Raw genomic sequence first — 20,338 nt, forward strand, 5'->3', positions numbered from 1 at the left:
GAGGCACGAGAATCGCTTGAACCCAGGAGGCGGAGGTTGCAGTGAGCCAAGATTGCGCCACTGCACTCCAGCCTGGGGGACAGAACAAGACCCTGTCTCAAAAAAAAAAAAAAAAAAAAAAGTATAGCTGTCTCAAAAATGGTTGCAAAAAGTTTATTTGATGCCATATTTCAATTCTGTCATTCCTTTAGTGCTGCCCTAAATCTGAATGTTCCATTGACTCTAGATTGTTAGTAGAATGCATTAGAGGAGAAAACACTAGATCTGTATAATAGAAAGATAACCTTTTTTTACTTAACATTACTCAAAGGATTCTGTAAATGTGACAATCCAAATCTGTCATTTTTGATGGGGTGCGGTGGCTAATGCCTGTAATCCCAGCACTTTGGGAGGCTGAGGCAGGCGGATCACTTGAGGTCAGGAGTTCGATACCAGCCCAGCCAACATGGTGTACCTCGTCTCTACTAGAAATACAAAAATTAGCGGGGCGTGGTGGTGGGTGCCTGTAGTCCCAGCTACTCAGGAGGCTGAGGCAGGAGAATTGCTTGAACCTGGGAGGTGGAGGTTGCAGTGAGCCAAGATTGCGCCACTGCACTCCATCCTGGGCGACAGAGCGAGACTCCGTCAAAACAAAGAAAGAAACAAACAAAAAACCCAAATATATGATTTTTTCGTTTCTTTGATGACCATCTGATTTTACTCTGACCACATCCACACACGTATATACACACAGTGTTTAAAATGGTTGCTCATTAAATGCAGTATAACATCTTATAGCTCTTATATAGACATGTTAAAGAACAAAGATAACACATATAACATGTATAACCCACATTATATGTAGCCATCAGTATTTGATTTTAAAATGAGCAAGATTTGAATAGGCACCTCATGGAAAGAGGAAAATTGAATGGCCAATAAATATATTAAAAGTTTCCTATTCTCATTAGTAGTTAGGGAAATGCAAATGAAAACCAAATTGAGATACTATTTTACCTTTACCAGCCTGGCAGAAATTATCAGGTGTTGGTAAAGTATGGCACCAAGGGAAAGCTGAGACGCTGCTGGTGGGAGTCAGTTGTCAGTGCTAGTGTGCAAAATCATTTGGCAGCATCTAGTGAAGCTGAAGGTGTGCATATCCTACAGCCCAGCAAAGCCACTTCTAGGAATATTCTCACCCTTTAATAGACACATGAATCACCTAAGGGTCTTGTTAAAATTTAGATTCTGATACAATAGGTCTGGGGCCCAAGGGTCTGCATTTCTAACAGGCATCCTAGGCGATGCCACTGCCGCTGCTGGTCCAGGGACCACATTTTGAGAAGCAAGGCTCTCAAGAAATTCTTGAAAATATGCACCAAGATGCATGTAAAAAGGCCTGGCGCTGTGGCTCACATCTGTAATCCTAGCACTTTGGGAGGCCGAGACAGGCGAATCACCTGAGGTCAAGGGTTCGAGACCAACCTGGCCAACATGGTGAAACCCTGTCTCTACTAAAAATACAAAAATTAGCCGGGCGTGCTGGCTCATGCCTGTAATCCCAGCTACTTGGGAGGCTAAGGCAGAAGAATTGCTTGAACTTGGGAGGTGGAGGTTGCAGTGAGCTGAGATCACACCACTGCACTCCAGCCTGGGCTACAGAGGGAGACTCTGTCTCAAAAAAAAAAAAAAAAAAGATGCATGTAAAAGAATATTCAGAGCAGCATTGTTTATCATAGCTGCAAAGTGGAAATAACCTAAATGACCATCAATATTAGAAATAAACTTTGGTAGGCCAGGTACGGTGGCTCACACCTGTAATCCCAGCACTTTGGGAGGCTGAGGAGGATGAATCATGGGGTCAGCAGATCAAGACCATCCTGGCCAATATGGTGAAACCCCATCTCTACTAAAAATACAAAAAATTAGCCAGACATGGTGGTGCTCGCCCGTAATCCCAGCTACTTGGGAGGCTGAGGCAGAAGAATCGCTTGAACCCGGGAGGTGGAGGTTGCAGTAAGCCGAGATCGTGCCATTGCCCTCCAGCCTGGGCAACAGAGGGAGGCTCTGTCTCAACGAAAAAAAAAAAAAAAAAAAAAAAAAAGAAGGCCGGGCATGGTGGCTCACGCCTGTAATCCCAGCACTTTGGGAGGCCGAGGTGTGCTGATCACGAGGTCAGGAGATCAAGACCATCCTGGCTAACACGGTGAAACCCCGCCTCTACTAAAAATACAAAAAAATTAGCCAGGCGTGGTGGCAGGCACCTGTAGTCCCAGCTACTCGGGAGGCTGAGGCAGGAGAATGGCGTGAACCCAGGAGGCGGAGCTTGCAGTGAGCCGAGATCGCACCACTGCACTCCAGCCTGGACAACAGAGCAAGACTCTGTCTCAAAAATAAAATAAAATAAAATAAAATAATAAAATAAAAAATAGAAATAAGCTTTGGTGTAATCATTCAGTGGAATATTACCTAGCAATGTTAGTGCACAAACACAAGTTACACACAACTGAGTGAATCTCAGAATCATCATCTTAAGCAAAAAAAGCAAACAGAAGAATTGTCAGAATATGATTCCATTCTTATATGGTTCAAATTAAGCTATAATTTTGAGGCATGTGGTCACTGGTAAAACTGTAATGGAAAGCGAGGAAGTGATTACTCTAAGATCAGGGTCATGGTTGGGAACGCGGAAACTGGAGTGATTATGTTCGGGAAGTGACCTCCAGAGGCTTCCAGTTGCTCACAGTTCTGTTTCTTGATTAGGTGTGATATTGTGCATTTCATAATAAAAGGTTTTAAAAGAAGATTGTCTTTTTAAAAATTCTCTACCACATTTTTACTTTTTAACCACCCATTTTGAAAATAATGCCTTTTAAGCTGAAGGTGTGACTACAAATTATTGATGAACTTCCCCTCAGGTGAACTACATAAAAGAACTGAAATAATCAGGTCACTCACGAAGAAGGTAAAAACTCTTGAATCCAATCAAATGGAATGCCAAACAGCTCTCCAAAAGACCCAACTACAGCTTCAGGAAATGGCTCAAAAGGCAACGCATTCTTCTCTTCTCTCTGAAGACCTTGAGGTTGGGATTAGTTTTTGATAAGCTTCACTAGTCCAAATTCCCTTTGTGTTTCAGTTATTGAAAAATTGGATTTGGCCGGGCACGGTGGCTCACTCCTGTAATGCCAACACTTTGGGAGGCCGAGGCAGGCGGATCACCTGAGGTCAGGAGTTCGAGACTAGCCTGGCCAACGTGGAGAAACCCCATCTCTACTAAAAATACAAAATTAGCCGGGCGTGGTGGCACACGCCTGTAGTCCCAGCTACTCAGGATGCTGAGGCAGGAGAACCGTTTGAACCCGGGAGGTGGAGGTTGCGGTGAGCCAAGATCGCGCCATTGCACTCCAGCCCGGGCAACAAGAGCGAAACTCTGTCTCAAAAAAAAAAAGAAAAAAGAAAAATTAGATTTAAATGTTTCATTAAAAATGCATGTGAGGCTGGGCACAGTGGCTCGGTGGCTCATGCCTGTTATCCCAGCACTTTGTTTGGGAGGCTGAGGTGGGAGGATTGCTTGAGCCCAGGAATTCGTGACCAGGCTTGGCAACATGGCAAATGCCTGTCTCTATAAAAAGAAGAAATACAAAAATGAGCTGGGTGTGGTGGTGCACTGCTGTGGTCCCAGCTACTTGGGAGGCTGAAGCAGGAGGATCACTTGAGCCCAGGAGGTCAAGGCTGCAGTAAGCTGTGATTGTGCCACTACACCCCAGCCTGGGTGACAAAAAAAAAAAAAAGCGTATGTAAGCCAAGCACAGTGGTGTACGCCTGTAGTCCCAGCTTCTGGGGAGGCTGAGGCAGAAACATCGCTTGGGCCCAGGAGTCCAAGTCCAGCCTGGGCAACATAGTGAGACCTCATCTCAATAAAAAACAACAATAACAACAAGCAACCAATGCAAAAATGCATGTGTGTGTGTATATGAAGGTATCTACACTCATCCACCCCTTGTAGTTTTGTGTTTCTCCTACAGTTTTGGTTAGCTGCACAGTATTATCCTGTCTTAGAGATTGAGCTTCAGTACAACGCTTTTTAACCGTTATGCCATTTGGTTTAGTAGCATCTACCATTTAATCAACAATGAGTTATTTTAGAAAGCTTTCCTCAAAGATGAGAGGGTATAATCAAGTTTTGGTAGCCTCAATGATGTTTTCTAAATTATTGTGGGGTTTTTTTTGTTTTTTTTTTTTGAGGTGGAGTTTCACTCTTGTTGCCCAGGCTGAAGTGCAATGGCACGATCTCGGCTCACCATAACCTCTGCCTCCTGGGTTCAAGCAATTCTCTTGCCTCACTCCCCCGAGTAGCTGGGATTACAGGCATGCACCACTATGCCCAGCTAATTTTGTATTTTTAGTAGAGACAGAGTTTCTCCATGTTGGTCAGGCTGGTCTCCAACGCCCAACCTCAGGTGATCCGCCCACCTCAGCCTCCCAAAGTGCTGGGATTACAGGTGTGAGCCACTGTGCCCAGCCAATTATTGTGTCTTATCTCATAATGTTAGTGGCATATTGGGAATAAAAACTGTAAGACTGGTTTTTTGAGCCCGGCATGGTGGCTCACACCTATAATCCCAGCACTTTGGGAGGCCGAGGTGGGCGGTGACTTGAGGTCCAAAGTCTGAGATCAGCCTGGCCAACATGGTGAAACCCCGTCTCTACTAAAAATTCAAAAATTAACCAGGTGTGGTGGTGGGCGCCTGTAGTCCCAACTACTCAGGAGGCTGAGGTAGGAGAGTCAATTGAACCCGAGAGGCAGAGGTTGCAGTGAGCCAAGATCGCACCACTGCACTCCAGCCTGGGGGAAAGAGCGAGACTCCTTGTCAAAAAAAAAGATGGATTTTTTTGGTTTTCTCTTCTAACTGGTCAGTCATCAGATATTTTTTGAGTTCATGCTTATAAGAGGTGCAGAAAGCCAGCTTGTTTATTTGTTATATCCTTCATTCTTTTTTTTTTTTTTTCCTGAGACGGAGTCTCGTTCTGTCGCCCAGGCTGGAGTGCAGTGGCGCCACCTCGGCTCACTGCAAGCTCCGCCTCCCGGGTTCACACTATTCTCCTGCCTCAGCCTCCCTAGTAGCTGGGACTACAGGCGCCCGCCACCACGCCCGGCTAATTTTTTGTATTTTAGTAGAGACGGGGTTTCACCGTGTTAGCCAGGATGGTTTCGATCTCCTGACCTCGTGATCTGCCCGCCTCGGCCTCCCAAAGTGCTGGGATTACAGGCGTGAGCCACCGCGCCTGGCCCCATTCTTTTATTTCTTAGTGATATTTCATATACGTCTTGGTAATATAATGAGTCTTTATTCATAATAGTATAGATTTTTATTTTATGGTTTTTAAAAGAATACTATTCTAGATAGTTTCTAGCTATAAAATAAGTAAAAACTATTCTAGAATATCTACTGATTATGTTGCATGAAAAAGTGGAAGAGATCTTTTTTAACTAATACACTTTATTTATTTAGAGCATTTTTAGGTTCACAGCAAAATTGAGCAGAAAGTAGAGAGAGTTCTCATACACACTCTGTATCCACACACCCAGCCTTCCCCACGATCGACCTCCACACCGGGGTGGTGCATTTCTTATAATTGGTGAATCTTCATGGATACCTCATTGTCACCTAAAGATTACAGTTAACATTAGGGGTCACTCTGTGTTTACATTCTATGGGGTTTTGACAGATGTGTAATGACACATATCCTTTACTATATTATAGTATGTACAGAATAGTTTCACTGTCCTAAAAATCCTCTGTGATCTACCCTTCATCCCTTCCTCCCCCTCACCCCTGGTCACACGAATCTTTTTACCGCCTCCATAGTTTTGCCTTTTCCACAATGTCATATGCTTGGAATCCTACAGTATATAGCCTTTTCAGATTGCCTTTTTTCACTTAGTAACATACATTTAAATTTCCTCCTAAAGATATCTTTTTAAAAGTCTAATTAGGCTGGGAGGCCGGGCGCGGTGGCTCATGCCTGTAATCCCAGTACTTTGGGAGGCCGAGGCGGGTGGATCACGAGGTCAGGAGTTCGAGACCAGCCTGACCAACGTGGTGAAACCCCATCTCTACTAAAAATACAAAAATCAGCTGGGCATGGTGGCACGTGCCTGTAATCCCAGCTACTTGGGAGGCTGAGACAGGAGAATCACTTGAACCCAGGAGGCAGAGGTTGTAGTGAGCCAAGACCACGCCACTGCACTCCAGCCTGGCAACAGAGCGAGACTCCGTCTCAAAAATAATAATAATAATAATAATAATAATAATAATAATAATAATTAGGCTGGGTGCAGTGGCTGACGCCTGTAATCTTAGCACTTTGGGAGGCCAAGGTGGGAGGATCGCTTAAGGCCAGGAGTTCAAGACCAGCCTGGGCAACATAGCGAGACCCTCTCTACAAAAAATACAAAAATAAAAATTAACTGGGCATAATGGTGAGAACCTGTAGTCCTAGCTACTCGGGACACTGAGGTGGGAGGACTGCTTGAGCCCAGGAGTTCAAGGTTACTATGAGCTATGAGTGCACCACTGCACTCCAGCCTGGGCAACAGAGTGAGGTCCTATCTCTTTAAAACAAAAACAAAAACAAAAGGCCAGGTGCAGTGGCTCGCCTGTAATCCCAGCACTTTGGGAGGTCAAGGTGGGCAGATCACCCGAAGTCAAGAGTTCGAGACCAGCCCGGCCAACATGGCGAAACCCTGTTTCTACTAAAAATACAAAAATTAGCCAGGCGTGGTGTCGTGTGCCTGTAATCCCAGCTACTCCGGAGGCTGAAGCAGGAGAATCACTTGAACCCAGGAGGCAGAGGTTGCAGTGAGCCAAGGTCATCCCACCACTGCACTCCAGCCTGGGCGACAGAGTGAGACTCAGTCTCAAAAAATAAAAAGCCTGATGGTTATTTTTCTCAACTAGTAAATAGATTGTATACATAATAATTATATCCGACATAGCACTATGTGTTTTTTTCAAATAATTGTTGAGTAGGAATACCCCAGTATGAAGTTCTTTCGACAAAGAATATTTTTTAAATTCACAGAATTCACTAATGCTACTTTATTTCAACAAAGGAAATCTCTTACTAATACAGTTCTCATTCATTCATTTTCTTGCCTCTTCCCAACCTAAAATTACACATAAAAGATATTAGGAAATAGACATGTTTACAAGCATCACCAACATAATTCAGTAGGGCAAATACAAGTACTGAGAGGATGGTAGAATTAATAGAGAAATATATATTTGTATTCCTTTTTGATGACTGCTTTCTTAGGCCACTTCATTACTAAAACAATGTAGGCTTTATTAGCCCACTCCATTACCAACTCTTTTTTGTTACTAACGAGTTAAACAAGGAAAAAACAAAATAGAGAAGTAAGCGCAGATTGTGGCTAGCAAGAGTAGTGAAAGCTTTAAAAGGACTCAAGCAGTATCATCTGTGTTGTTTTCTTGTAGGCTAGAAACGAAACTCTCAGCAACACGTTAGTGGAACTTTCTGCTCAGGTAGGACAGCTACAAGCTCGAGAACAAGCTCTTACGACAATGATAAAGCTAAAGGTAATCAAAAATAAGAATTCCTCCATTTGCCAGAGGGCTTGGTAGTTATATCCATATTCATTATCTTACCTAAGTCGCTAGGATCCCAGAAATGTGAAGTTACCAATGTTGCTCTTGTTTTTTAAAACGCCCATTTAGAAATGAGGGAAACAAGTTTAAAATGATGTTCCCAAGGCATGAAGAAAGGAGACAGGACTCTGCTTCTGGTCTTCTGTCTCCAAGGCCCATTCTGTGGGCTGGCAGGTCTGAATTAACTTGTTTTCTCCCCGGGTATCCATTATTAGGTCTCATAGAGTTATGGGCCATTAGATTGCTTGAGAGGTTTTTTTTGTTTTGTTTTGTTTTGTTTTTGAGACGGAGTCTCGCTCTGTGGCCCAGGCTGGAGTGCAGTGGCTCCATCTCGGCTCGCTGCAAGCTCCGCCTCCCGGGTTCACGCCATTCTCCTGCCTCAGCCTCCTGAGTAGCTGGGACTACAGGCGCCCGCCACCACGCCCGGCTAATTTTTTTGTATTTTTAGTAGAGATGGGGTTTTACTGTGTTAGCCAGGAGTGGTCTCGATCTCCTGACCTCGTGATCCGCCCGCCTCGGCCTCCCAAAGTGCTAGGATTACAGGCGTGAGCCACCGCGCCCGGCCGAGAGGTTTTTTTAATGGAGAGAAAAACCATTTGCAATCAAGCAGTTGATGTAGTCACTAACATGCAATATACAACGATACACACTCTCCTGCTGTTACACGTGTCTTTGACAATTGGTATTTAAGGGAACAAGGTTGGTATAATGAAATGCTCACGCTAATAAATATGTGATTTTTCTCAGCACATTGTTTTCAAGTGATTGGGGCAAGTGCTCTTAAAATTAAAGAGAAAGGCCGGGCACGGTGGCTCACGCCTGTAATCCCAGCACTTTGGGAGGCCGAGGCGGGCGGATCACGAGGCCAGGAGATCGAGACCATCCTGGCTAACACAGTGAAACCCCGTCTCTACTAAAAATACAAAAAATTACCCAGGCGAGGTGGCGGGCACCTGTAGTCCCAGCTACTCGGGAGGCTGAGGCAGGAGAATGGCATGAACCTGGGAGGCGGAGCCTGCAGTGAGCCGAAATCGCGCCACTGCACTACAGCCTGGGCGACAGTGAGACTCCGTCTCAAAAAAAAATTAAATTAAATTAAATTAAAGAGAAAATATTAAAATCTACAGTCATGTCTTTAGTCAAGTAGCAGACAGTTTAGTGGCTTCAACAACCTCTCTGGTTTCCATCATAGCAAACTCTGGCAAAGCTATAGGTATGTCTGAAGGTGCTGCCAAGGCATTTCCCCACCATTAAAACAGTGGGTGCGTTAGGAAGGCTGTGCTCCTGGAGGCCGGGTGCCGTGGCTCATGCCTATAATCCCAGCACTTTGGGAAGCTGAGGTGGGTGGATCGCTTGAGGTCAGGAGTTCGGGACTAGCCTAGCCAACATGGTGAAACCCCTGTCTTTACTAAAAATACAAAAAAATTAGCCAGGCATGGTGGCACACGCCTGTAATCCCAGCTACTCTGGAGGCTGGGGTGGGAGGATCCCCGGAAGCCGGGAGGTGGAGGTTGCAGTGAGCTGAGATTGCACCACTGCACTCCAGCTTGGGCGACAGAGCAGGACTCTGTCTCAAAAAAAAAAAAAAAAAAAAAAAAAAGAAGGTCGGGCGTGGTGGCTCACACCTGTAATCCCCGCACTTTGGGAGGCTGAGCCAGGTGGATCACAAGGCCAAGAGATTGAGACCATCCTGGCTAACATGGTGAAACCTCATCTATTTTAAAAAATACAAAAGTTAGCTGGGCATGATGGCACACGCCTGTAGTCCCAGCTACTCGGGAGGCTGAGGCAGGAGAATTGCTTGAACCCAGGAGGCAGAGGTTGCAGTAAGCCGAGATCGCGCCACTGCACTCCAGCCTGGCGACAGAGCGAGACTTCATCTGGAAAAAAAAAAAGGCTGTGTTTTCCTAGTCTTAGAGATTTTATTTGATGAAAATGGTTTCCATTAGAAGCAGATGCCCTCCGGGACATCCTTATCAAAGGAGCAAGTAGGAATCCCAGGTTTAAGGCTGAAAGGGATTGACTGTCGTGGGTGTCCTGGTGTTAATGGAACTGTGTTCCTGTACTTATTAGAACGGTTATTTTTTGCTACTGACCTGGTCACAAAGTTCCATGGGTTTTTGCATGGTCTGCCCCAACCCTATTATTATATAAGTCCTAGTGTGAGATGTGCAGACAGTGTGATTTTTCAGGAGTGCATTTATGATGCTGTAGCAGAAACGTTTAGACTTCAGTAGGGGTAAAACCTCTTAATAACGGTTATTCCAGGTGAGTGGGGGAGGGATAGAACTTTTACTTATTTTTATACTTTTAGGTGTTGTTTGAGTTGCTTTTCAAGAAGCAGATACCTTTTTTGGTAACTAAAACTGCCTCAACAATTAAGAGATTCTAATTTGGGAGATTTGGAATGATGTTGTTGTGGAGTCTGTCATGTTAACAAGCTGGAAAATGGGAGGGAATAGTGGGCCATTAGACTTACCTGTATAATCCAGAGGACGATTTTCCCATCCAGGGGCCACCCACCCTCTTGCTGCTATTATAGTTTCTTAGGTAATGGAATGGTCTGGCTCTAACTTTTTGAGAGAGAGTAAGGGGTAGTGGTTCAGTACATAGTGTCTGAGGCAGCCAGCTAGGTTCAAATGGTGGCTCCACCACTAACTAGCTGTGTAACCGTGGGCAAGGAATGCAGCCGTTCTGTTGACTCATCTGTCACTTGGCAAGAACAATAGTACCACCCTCATAGAGTTACTGTAAAGATTAAATGAATTCATATGCGAAAAATGCTTAGAATGGAACCTGGCGCACGATAAGATCTTAGTAAGTGTTATCTTTTCTTCTTGGTTAATTGGAATTTAAGAATCTAGGATAACCATTTTCAAATTTGGTTTTTAGGACAAAGATATTATTGAGGCAGTTAATCACATTGCAGATTGTTCGGGTAAATTTAAATTGCTAGAGCATGCCCTACGTGACGCCAAGATGGCGGAGACTTGTATTGTGAAAGAAAAGCAAGATTATAAGCAGAAATTGAAGGCACTTAAGATTGAAGTCAACAAACTAAAAGGTAAGGAAGAGACCTACATTTAAGATACAAATGTATTATCTTGGGAATATAGTTTTTCATTTGGGTTCACTTAATCTTATGCTTGAGAGTAGATCAATTCCTGGCCTTAGACCCTAATGTGAAATATCCATTTCATTTATATAGGATTATGCTGCAATTTGTGTCTTATAAGATATATAACAGAGTTGGGGAAAACTGCAGAATGTATCATATTTTAAAGTAATCCTGCCTTAGTTGAGGTGGCTGTACCATTAGCTATCGCTAATACATGCTTTGTGGCAGACAACATCAGTATCTCAGTGGCAGACAGTCGTAGCATTTATTAAACCCACATGTCTAGAGGCAAATGGGGGAGTTGGCTGACTGTGGTTGGGCCTCACTGAGCTTCCCATCTGGGCAGTTTTGGCTCACACGTTTCATCGTCTTGCTAGCAGGCTAGCCTGGGCATTTCTTCCCATGGTGAGGGCAGAAACTTCTGATTCTGAAATTAGGAATTTTAATTTTTGCCGATTTATTTATTTTCGACAGAATCTCACTCTGTCACCCAGGCTGGAGTGCGGTGGTGCAATCTTGGTTCACCACTGCCTCCACCTCCTGGGTTCAAGCTATTCTCCTGTCTCAGCTTCCCGAGTAGCTGGGATTACAGGCACCTACCACCATGCCTGGCTAATTTTTGGATGTTTAGTAGAGACAGAGTTTTGCCATGTTGGCCAGACTAGTCTGGAACTCCCGACCTCAGGTGAATCCCTCTGCCTTGGCCTCCCAAAGTGCTGAGATCTACAGGCGTGAGCCAACACACCCAGCCGATCTTTGCTGATTTAACTTAAAAGATTCAGCATTCAAAAATGTTGTCCTTATGATGCCTTGACCTATGGTTAGCCATAGGTCTTATCTCCATTTGTAGCTTCAGCTAAAACCATAATCGTATTATCATCCCGTTGACAGCAGGAACAGACTCTGCTTCTCTTTTTCAGTGTACTGTTAATAGCATAGCACAAGGGCTACACTCTAGGTATTTGGTATTTATTGAATGTTTATATACACCGAGGTAAAATATTCAAGTAGAAAGAAGTCTGTTCTGTCAATATTTATATATTAAAAACATTTTATAAATTCAATATTAAAACTTTTTTTTTTTTTTGAGATAGTGTCTTGCTCTGCTACCCAGGCTGGAGTGCAATGGCGTGATCTCAGCTCACTGCAACCTCCACCTCCTGGGTTCAAGCAATTCTCCTGCCTCAGCCTCCTGAGTAGCTGGGATTACAGGTGGGTGCCACCATGCCCGGCTAATTTTTGTATTTTTAGTAGAGACAGGGTTTCATCATGTTGGTCAGGCTGGTCTCAAACTCCTGAGCTTGTGATCCACCTGCCTCAGCCTCCCAAAAGTGCTGGGATTACAGGCATGAGCCACCACACCCAGCTTAAAACTTTTTTTTTTAGAAAAGAAAAATAGTGGCTGGGCATGATGGCTCACATCTGTAATCCTAGCACTTTGGGAGGCCAAAGCAGGCAGATTGCTTGAGGCCAGGACTTCAAGAAGACCAGCCTGGATAACATGGCAGAACCCTGTCTCTTCAAAAAATTAGCCAGGCATGATGGTGTGATCCTGTAGTCCCAGCTACTCGAGAGGCAAAGTGAAAGGATTTCTTGATCCCAGGAGGTGGAGGTTGCAGTGAGCCAAGATTGTGCCACTACACTTCAGCCTGGGCAACAGAGCAAGATCCTGCCTCAAAAAAAAAAAAAAAAAAAAAAGAAGAGGAATTTTTATAGAGCTCAATCTCCAGCCCTCCCTCCCCTTCCTGGAGGTCCACAAGTGGGACTGCAGGTTCCAGCCCTGTCTTCACTTGGTGTTTCTGGTGGCTGGCTGCATCCTGAGGCCACGTAGGAGCTCCACCCTGAGTCACCTCGTTAGCATGTAGTCTGGTGTAATCAACTGACTCTTCATGAATGACAAAAGATGCTTCTGTCACTTAGGAAATTCCACAAGTTTTAGGAGCTCTGTTCCAGGAACAGAGGACAAAAACCACATCTATTTCTTCTTATACCACAGACATATTCAAGGAACAGAAGGAAAGGAGGGAACAGCGGTGGGGAGATGGACAGGTCAGGTGATGCTGGGCTCTGCAGTTTGTGGTAATGAATTTGGATTTCATCCTCAGTGCAGTAGCAAGGCTTCTCACTGAGAAATGACACGAGCAGATTTTTATTTTTAGTTTTATTTATTTATTTATTTTTGAGACAGAATTTCACTCTTGTCGCCCAGGCTGGAGTGCAATGGCACGATCTCAGCTCACTGCAACCTCCGCCTGCCTCTCAAGCAATTCTCCTGCCTCAGCCTTCTGAGTAGCTGGGATTACAGTCGCCCACCAGCACACCCAGCTAATTTTTGTATTTTTAGTAGAGACGGGGTTTTACCAGGTTGGCCAGGCTGGTTTCGAACTCCTGACCTCAGGTGATCCACCCGCCTCAGCCTCCCAAAGTGTTGGGATTACAGGTGTGAGCCACTGCACTTGGCCTTTATTTTTATTTTACTTTACTTTTTTTTTTTGAGATGGAGTCTCACTCTGTTGTCCAGGTTGAGTGCAGTGGCGTGATCTCAGCTCACTGCAACCTCCGCCACCTGGATTCAAGCGATTTTCCTGCCTCAGGCTCCTGAGTAGCTGGGATTGCAGGTGTGTGCCACCACACCCAGCTAATTTTTGTATATTTAGTAGAGACGGGGTTTCACCATGTTGGCCAGGCTGGTCTCAAACTCCTGGCCTCAAGTGGTTTGTCCGCCTTGGCCTCCCAAAGTACTGGGATTATAGGCGTGAGCCTCTGCGCTGGGCAGATTTTGATTTTTAAAAGATTGCTCTGTGTACATTGGGCTGTCACAGGCGAGGCAAGGCTGGTGCAGGGAGGTCAGTCAGATGAGAGCAAGCGAAGCCTCCAACCAGGGGTCCTTGCCAGGTGTGGAGATGTTGGCTGTGAAACAGATTTTGTCTATAGATCCATCAGGACCGGAAGGGGCTGCTGAGGACATGAGAGTTAGGCATAGTGTGTATATGAGGACTGGAACCTAGTATTTATTTGAGGACTTTCTTTTTCTTCTGTTGTGAAGAGGACCTCAATGAAAAGACGACAGAAAATAATGAGCAACGAGAAGAGATCATTCGCCTCAAGCAAGAGAAAAGTTGCCTGCACGATGAATTGCTTTTTACTGGTAAAACAGATGATCGAATGTATTTGTAACCTAGACTTGCAATGATGACAGGCTGAAGGAATTATACCTCTCCCAAAATGTTTTTTTTTTTTTTTTTTTTTTTGAGACAGGGTCTTGCTCTGTCACCCAGGCTGGAGTGCAGTGGTGCAATCTCGTCTGACTGCAACTTCTGCCTCCCGGGCCCAAGCGGTTCTCCTGCCTCAACCTCCTTAGTAGCTGGGGTTACTGGTATGAGCCACCACGCCCGGCTAAATTTTGTATATTTAGTAGAGACGGGGTTCACCACATTGGTCAGGCTGGTCTTCTTGAACTCCTAACCTCAAGTGATCTACGGGCCTTGGCCTTCCAAAGTGCTGAGATTGCAGGCGTGAGCCCAGCTTTTTATTTTTATTTTTTTCTGAGACAGAGTCTCACTGTCCAGCCCAGGCTGGAATGCAGTGGCATGATCTTGGCTCACTGCAACCTCTGCCTCCCAGGTTCAAGCAATTCTCCTGCCTCAGCCTCCCAAGTAGCTGGGATTACAGGTGCGTGCCACCATGCCCGGCTAATTTTTATATTTTTAGTAGAGACGGGGTTTCACCATGTTGGCCAGGCTGATCTCGAACTCTGGCCTCAGATAATCCACCCGCCTCGGCCTCGCAAAGTGCTGGGATTACAGGCATGAGCCATCACGCCAGGCCTTTTTGTTTGTTTTTAACACCCTTTGTGAGACCGATGGTGGACCAAGCAGCGAGTGTTAATGCTGCCATCCCGTTCCCAGTCACTATTTCCTCTTCTGTAAAATGAGCTATTCTCCCTTCCAGCTTAAGCGTGTGACTCTGCTTCTCACTAAAAACATAATAGATGCTCCTTGACTTACAGGGTTACATTCTGATAAACCCCTCGCAAGTCAAAAATGCATTTAATGAAGCCAACCCACCCACCAGCATAGCTCAGCCTAGCCTGCCTTAAACATGCACAGAACACTCGCATTAGCCTGCATTTGGACAAAATCATCTCACACAAAGGCTGTTTTATAATAAATTGTTGAATATATCATGTAATTTACTGAAAGCGAAAAACAGAATGGTTGTATGGGTGCTCAGAGTAGGGGTTTTTTTAATGAATGCGTACCCCTAGTAAAAGAGGGACTGAGGGTAGGTATCAGTAGACCAAAAAGTGTTCATATGATTTTCTCTTCGGAACTTTACCTCTAAATCAATGACTTTCCTAACACAAACCACTGAAAAGAAAGCCCAGTAGAATCACCTTGGCTGGCAGGGATGTCAACAAGCTCTCTATGTCAGTCATTCTCAGTTGGGAATGGAGAAGTAGGCCTTCACCAGTGGAAACTCTGAGATACTGGAGGTAGGTAAGGAATATGGCAGGGAATGGAATGCAGTTTGTCTGTAAATTAATGGGAAAAAAATTGAGGCTCACCGCAGCCTCAAACTCCTGGACTCAAGGAATCCTCCCGCCTTGGCCTTCCGAGTAGCCTGGCTAAATTTTTAATTTTTTTGCAGAGAAGGGGTCTCACTATGTTGCCCAGGCTGGTCTCTAGCTCCTGGGATCAAGCGATCCTCTTGCCTCGGACTCTCAAAATGCTGGGATTACAGGTGCGAGCCACCATGCCTGGCCTAAGAAGTTTTAAGTGAAATGGAATTCTTAATTTTAATCTCTTGTGATTAAAGATCGGGGGGAAAGTGTGGTATTCTGCCACTAGAGGTCACTATTTTCACCATTTCTAGGATTGCTGCATCTGCAAGTAGTGATAACCCGTTAACGCTGCTAAAGATATCACATATTTGTAGCTTTACAGTTGCATTCAAACAGTCCTTGGACCAGCATTTGTATGCCAGGTGCCCTGCGATATGCTCAGAAGCTCACAGGCCCACAGAATTTACTACTATACAAATGCTATGCATAAAATGCTATGGGAGGTCAAAGGAAAGAACAAAGCTTAAAGGATACATTAGTCTCTTTTCTTTTTGATTAATCACTTTTTACCCATGCACTCTACTATGTATTACTAAGTAAAATACATGGAATTTGTTAGCTAATATTATAATAAATCGATTTTGTGAAATATTTTTATCATATACTAAGCAGATTTCTTTACCCAGGCTGGAGTGCAGTGGTACAATCGCAGCTCACTGCAGCCTCAAACTCTGAGGCTCAAGTGATCCTCCCACCTCAGCCTCCCGGGTAGGTGGGACCACAGGCACATGCCATCACACATGCCTAATTTTTAAATTTTTTGTATGGATGAGGTTCCACTATGTTGCCCAGTCTGGTCTGGAACTGCTGGGCTCAAGAGATCCTCCTACCTCTGCCTCCCAAAGCGTTGGAATTACAGGCATGAGCCACCACGCCTGTCATCCTAAATTGATTCCTTAAACATCTTCTTAACTAAAGACAATCTCACACCATTGTCTGAAAACAATTTTTGTATGTTTTATTCTTCTTTTTCAAAATATAGACAATTGGTAGATTTGCATGTTTCAATTATAAAAGTGAACAAAGCCTACAAAAGAATGTATTTATTTAGTAGAGACAGGGTCTTGCTCTGTTGCCCAGACTGGAGTGCAGTGGTGCAATCATAGCTCACTGCAGCCTCGACTGTCTGGGTTCAAGTGATCCTGCCACCTCAGCCTCCTGAGTCGCTGGGACTACAGGCATGTGTCATCACACCTAGCTAATTTTATTTATTTTTTTTATTTTTAGTAGAGGCAGGGTCTCGCTATGTGGCCCAGGCTGCTGGTCTTGAACTCCTAGCCTCAGATAATCCTCCTGCCTTGGCCTCCCAAAGTACTAAGATTATAGGCATGAGCCATCGTGCTTGGCTTAAGCCCAAAAAAGAATTTTTAAAGGGCATAACATGATAATATGCCATCAAGTGCTATGGCTAAATGTTACGATTTTTTTTGTTTTTGTTTTTTTTCGGAGATGGAGTCTTGCTCTTTCGCCTAGGCTGGAGTGTAGTGGTGCAATCTTGTCTCACTTCAACTTCCGCCACCTGGGTTCAAGCAATTCTCATGCCTCAGCGTCCGGAGTAGCTGGGACTGCAGGCACACGTCACGACACCTGGCTAATTTTTTGTACTTTAGTAGAGACGTGGTTTCATTGTGTTGCCCAGGCTGGTCTCGAACTCTTGAGCTCAGACAATCCACCCGCCTCGGCCTCCCAAAGTGTTAGGATTACAGGTGTGAGCCACCGCACCCAGTCAGATGTTACCATGTTTTATTTGAAGTTGGAAGATGTCTTAAAGTTTTACTTTTAAGTTTAAAACTTGTTGAAAATGCAGTTCTTTTTTTTTTTTTTTTTTTGAGACGGAGTCTCGCTGTCGCCCAGGCTGGAGTGCAGTGGCGCGTTCGTGGCTCACTGCAAGCTCAGCCTCCTGGGTTCATGCCATTCTCCTGCCTCAGCCTCCCGAGTAGCTGGGACTACAGGCGCCCGCCACCATGCCCGGCTAATTTTTTGTACTTTTTAGTAGAGATGGGGTTTCACCGTGTTAGCCAGGATGGTCTTGATCTCCTGACCTCATGATCTGCCCACCTTGGCCTCCCAAAGTGCTGGGATTACAGGCGCGTTCTTTACATAGGCTGAGGGACATGTTTTGCTTGTACATAACTAGGAGTAAGGAGTTTGCAAAGAGAACAATGATACTAGTTTACATTTCTGTGGGTCCTGACAGTCCTGTAGGTGAGCTCTTATAGACTGAGTGTCTGCCTCAGGTTTCCCAGGCGGTAAAAGGCAGAGTCTTGATCAGAATTCAGCAGGTTCCAGGCGTCTAAGTCCCTTCCCATTGTTTTAGCTTAGGCTGCTTGTTCAGGCAGATAGCAGCAGAGAGTTCCTTACCTCTGTTTTCTGTGGCCAACTTGTGAAAATAGACCCAATCCACTTTGATCTCTCAGCTAAACCCAGCCATGGAGAAAACTATCTGGACTAGGGAAACATTTATATTTACATTGGCATTGCCTCTTATGCAAAAGTAGATTATTCTGAAATCAGAGATTAAGGCAACATTCAAATATACATATATTTTTTTCTTTGACCACCTGCCCTCCCCCACCGCCCCCCGACAACCCCACTGGCCAACATTCAGATATATTTAAAATTACTCTGAGGGCCAGATAAAGTAGTTGGCTTTTGTTTAGGGACCATGCTGTATCCAAAACAAGTATTTATTTATTTTTTTTAAGAGACAGTGTCTTGCTGTGTTGACTTAGGCTGGTCTCAAACTCCTGGGCTCAAGCAATCTTCCCACCTCAGCCTCCAAAGTAGCTGGAAATATAACAAAACAGGTTTATTTAAACATTAGGAAATATAACAAAACAGGTTTATTTAAACCCTGCTTGGATGCTGTTAACATGAAAGGCATGTAGAATTGAGACCCACGGAGTCAGATGCACTACGGATATCACTTCCACTGTTAAAATGTCTCAGTTTTGGCCGGGCATGGTGGCTCATGCCTGTAATCCCAGCATTTTGGGAGGCTGAGGCGGGTAGATCACATGAGGCCAGGAGTTCGAGACCAACCTGGCTAACATGGTGAAACCCAGGAGTTCAAGACCAGCTTGGGCAACATAGTGAGACCCCATCTCTATTTTTAAAAATATTTTATCTTTTAAATTTTAAAAATAAATAATTGAAGTAATATGTATTAAGTATAGAGATTTGGAAATCATCCTTATTCTATCCCCCCACAAAAGGAAAGACAAATAATCCCTGAATCTACAAATCACTTCTTTTTTTTTTTTTTTTTTTTTTTTTAAGACAAAGTCCTCACTCTGTCATCCAGGCTGGAGTGCAGTGGCGCAATCTCTGCTCACTGCAACCTCTACCTCCCAGGTTCAAATGATTTTCCTGCCTCAGCCTCCCAAGTAGCTGGACCACAGGCAGGCACCACCACACCCGGCTAAATTTGTATTTTTAGTAGAAATGGGGTTTCACCATGTTGGCCAGGCCAGTCTCGAACTCTTGACCTCAAGTGGTCTACCCACCTCAGCCTCCCAAAGTGCTGCAATTACAGGTGTGAGCCACTTCGTTCAGCCCATTCTGCTATTTTTAAGTTCAGGAACAACAATAACAAAAATGTTAGCTGAGCATTAAATTGTTGGAAATGGAGAGGTTTGTGTGGCTACAGCTGATGAAAAATGTTAATAATACTTGTTCTTAAATAGTAGAGAGAGAAAAGAGGAAAGATGAATTGCTTAATATTGCGAAGTCAAAGCAAGAACGCACAAATTCAGAACTGCACAATCTGAGACAGGTATGTCCCCAACCATCCTTCTCTATCACATAAGAAATGTTTGTAAACAAATAGCAAATTAGGAAAAATGTATGCCCGTCGATTTTGTTTAATTGGTGGTTTGGAATCCTAACTACATTAGTTGTATATCATGTTTATTTATTTTTATTATTATTATTTTTTTGAGACGGAGTCTTGCACTGTCAACCGGGCTGGGGTGCAATGGCCTGATCTTGGCTCACTGCAACCTCCACCTCCTAGTTACAAGCGATCCTCCTGCCTCAGCCTCCCAAGTAGCTGGGATTACATGTGCCCACCACCACGCCCAGCCAATTTTTTGTATTTTTAGTAGAGACAGGGTTTTACTGTGTTGGCCAGGCTGGTCTCGAACTCCTGACCTCATGACCCGCCCACCTCAGCCTCCCAAAGTGCTGGGATTACAGGCGTGAACCAGCGCACCCAGCCTGTATATCATGCTTAGTACAGCAAATAGGTCTTGCTTGTGGTGATCAAAGGTTGGGAGCCCAGCTATCCTAGCAAATCTTAGTGCTAACAAAGGAAAATTAAAAGCAGACATATTTAGCATATTTCTCTAGTAACTATCTGACCTGTTTTAGGATTTGTGAACTGTTTCAGGGAAAGTGCCAAATTGTTGGTTCAGTTTAGTTTTCTTATGACATTTCATGTTGATTTGTCAATATCTATGACAGATTTATGTAAAACAACAGAGTGATCTGCAGTTTCTTAATTTCAATGTGGAAAATTCTCAGGAATTAATACAGATGTATGACTCAAAGATGGAGGAATCAAAGGCCCTGGACTCCAGGTAATCTTAGCAAGATGCAATTAATATGATCTTGTATTATATTCCATCAGCCAGTATTTACTGCGCACTTACTGTTGGCCAGTACTGACTACTATTCCCCATATGGTAGGAAATAAATGTGGCCGGGCACGGTGCCTCACACCTGTAATCCCAGCACTTTGGGAGGCCAAGGCAGGTGGGTCACCTGAGGTCAGGAGTTCGAGACCAGCCCGGCCAACATGGTGAAACCCCATCTCTACTAAAAATACAAACATTAGCCAGGCATAGTGGCTCATGCCTGTAGTCCCAGCTACTTGCAAGGCTGAGGCACGAGAATCGCTTGAACCTGGGAGGTGGAGGTTGCAGTGAGCCGAGATCACGC

General features: G+C 44.4%; 1 protein-coding gene across 1 annotated transcript in view; it reads left to right on the forward strand.

Moving 5' to 3' along the window:
* The window catches only part of CCDC62 (coiled-coil domain containing 62), a 55,442-nt gene that overhangs the window by 6,179 nt on the left and 28,925 nt on the right, over positions 1-20,338 (forward strand). Inside the window, 6 exon segments of the mRNA XM_034934724.3 lie at positions 2,898-3,064; positions 7,485-7,586; positions 10,548-10,719; positions 13,820-13,921; positions 19,084-19,172; positions 19,862-19,977. Coding sequence (XP_034790615.2) covers positions 2,898-3,064; positions 7,485-7,586; positions 10,548-10,719; positions 13,820-13,921; positions 19,084-19,172; positions 19,862-19,977 — 748 coding nt within the window.

This window comes from Pan paniscus, chromosome 10 (assembly GCF_029289425.2).
Source record: "Pan paniscus chromosome 10, NHGRI_mPanPan1-v2.0_pri, whole genome shotgun sequence".
Classification (NCBI taxonomy): Eukaryota; Metazoa; Chordata; class Mammalia; order Primates; family Hominidae; genus Pan; species Pan paniscus.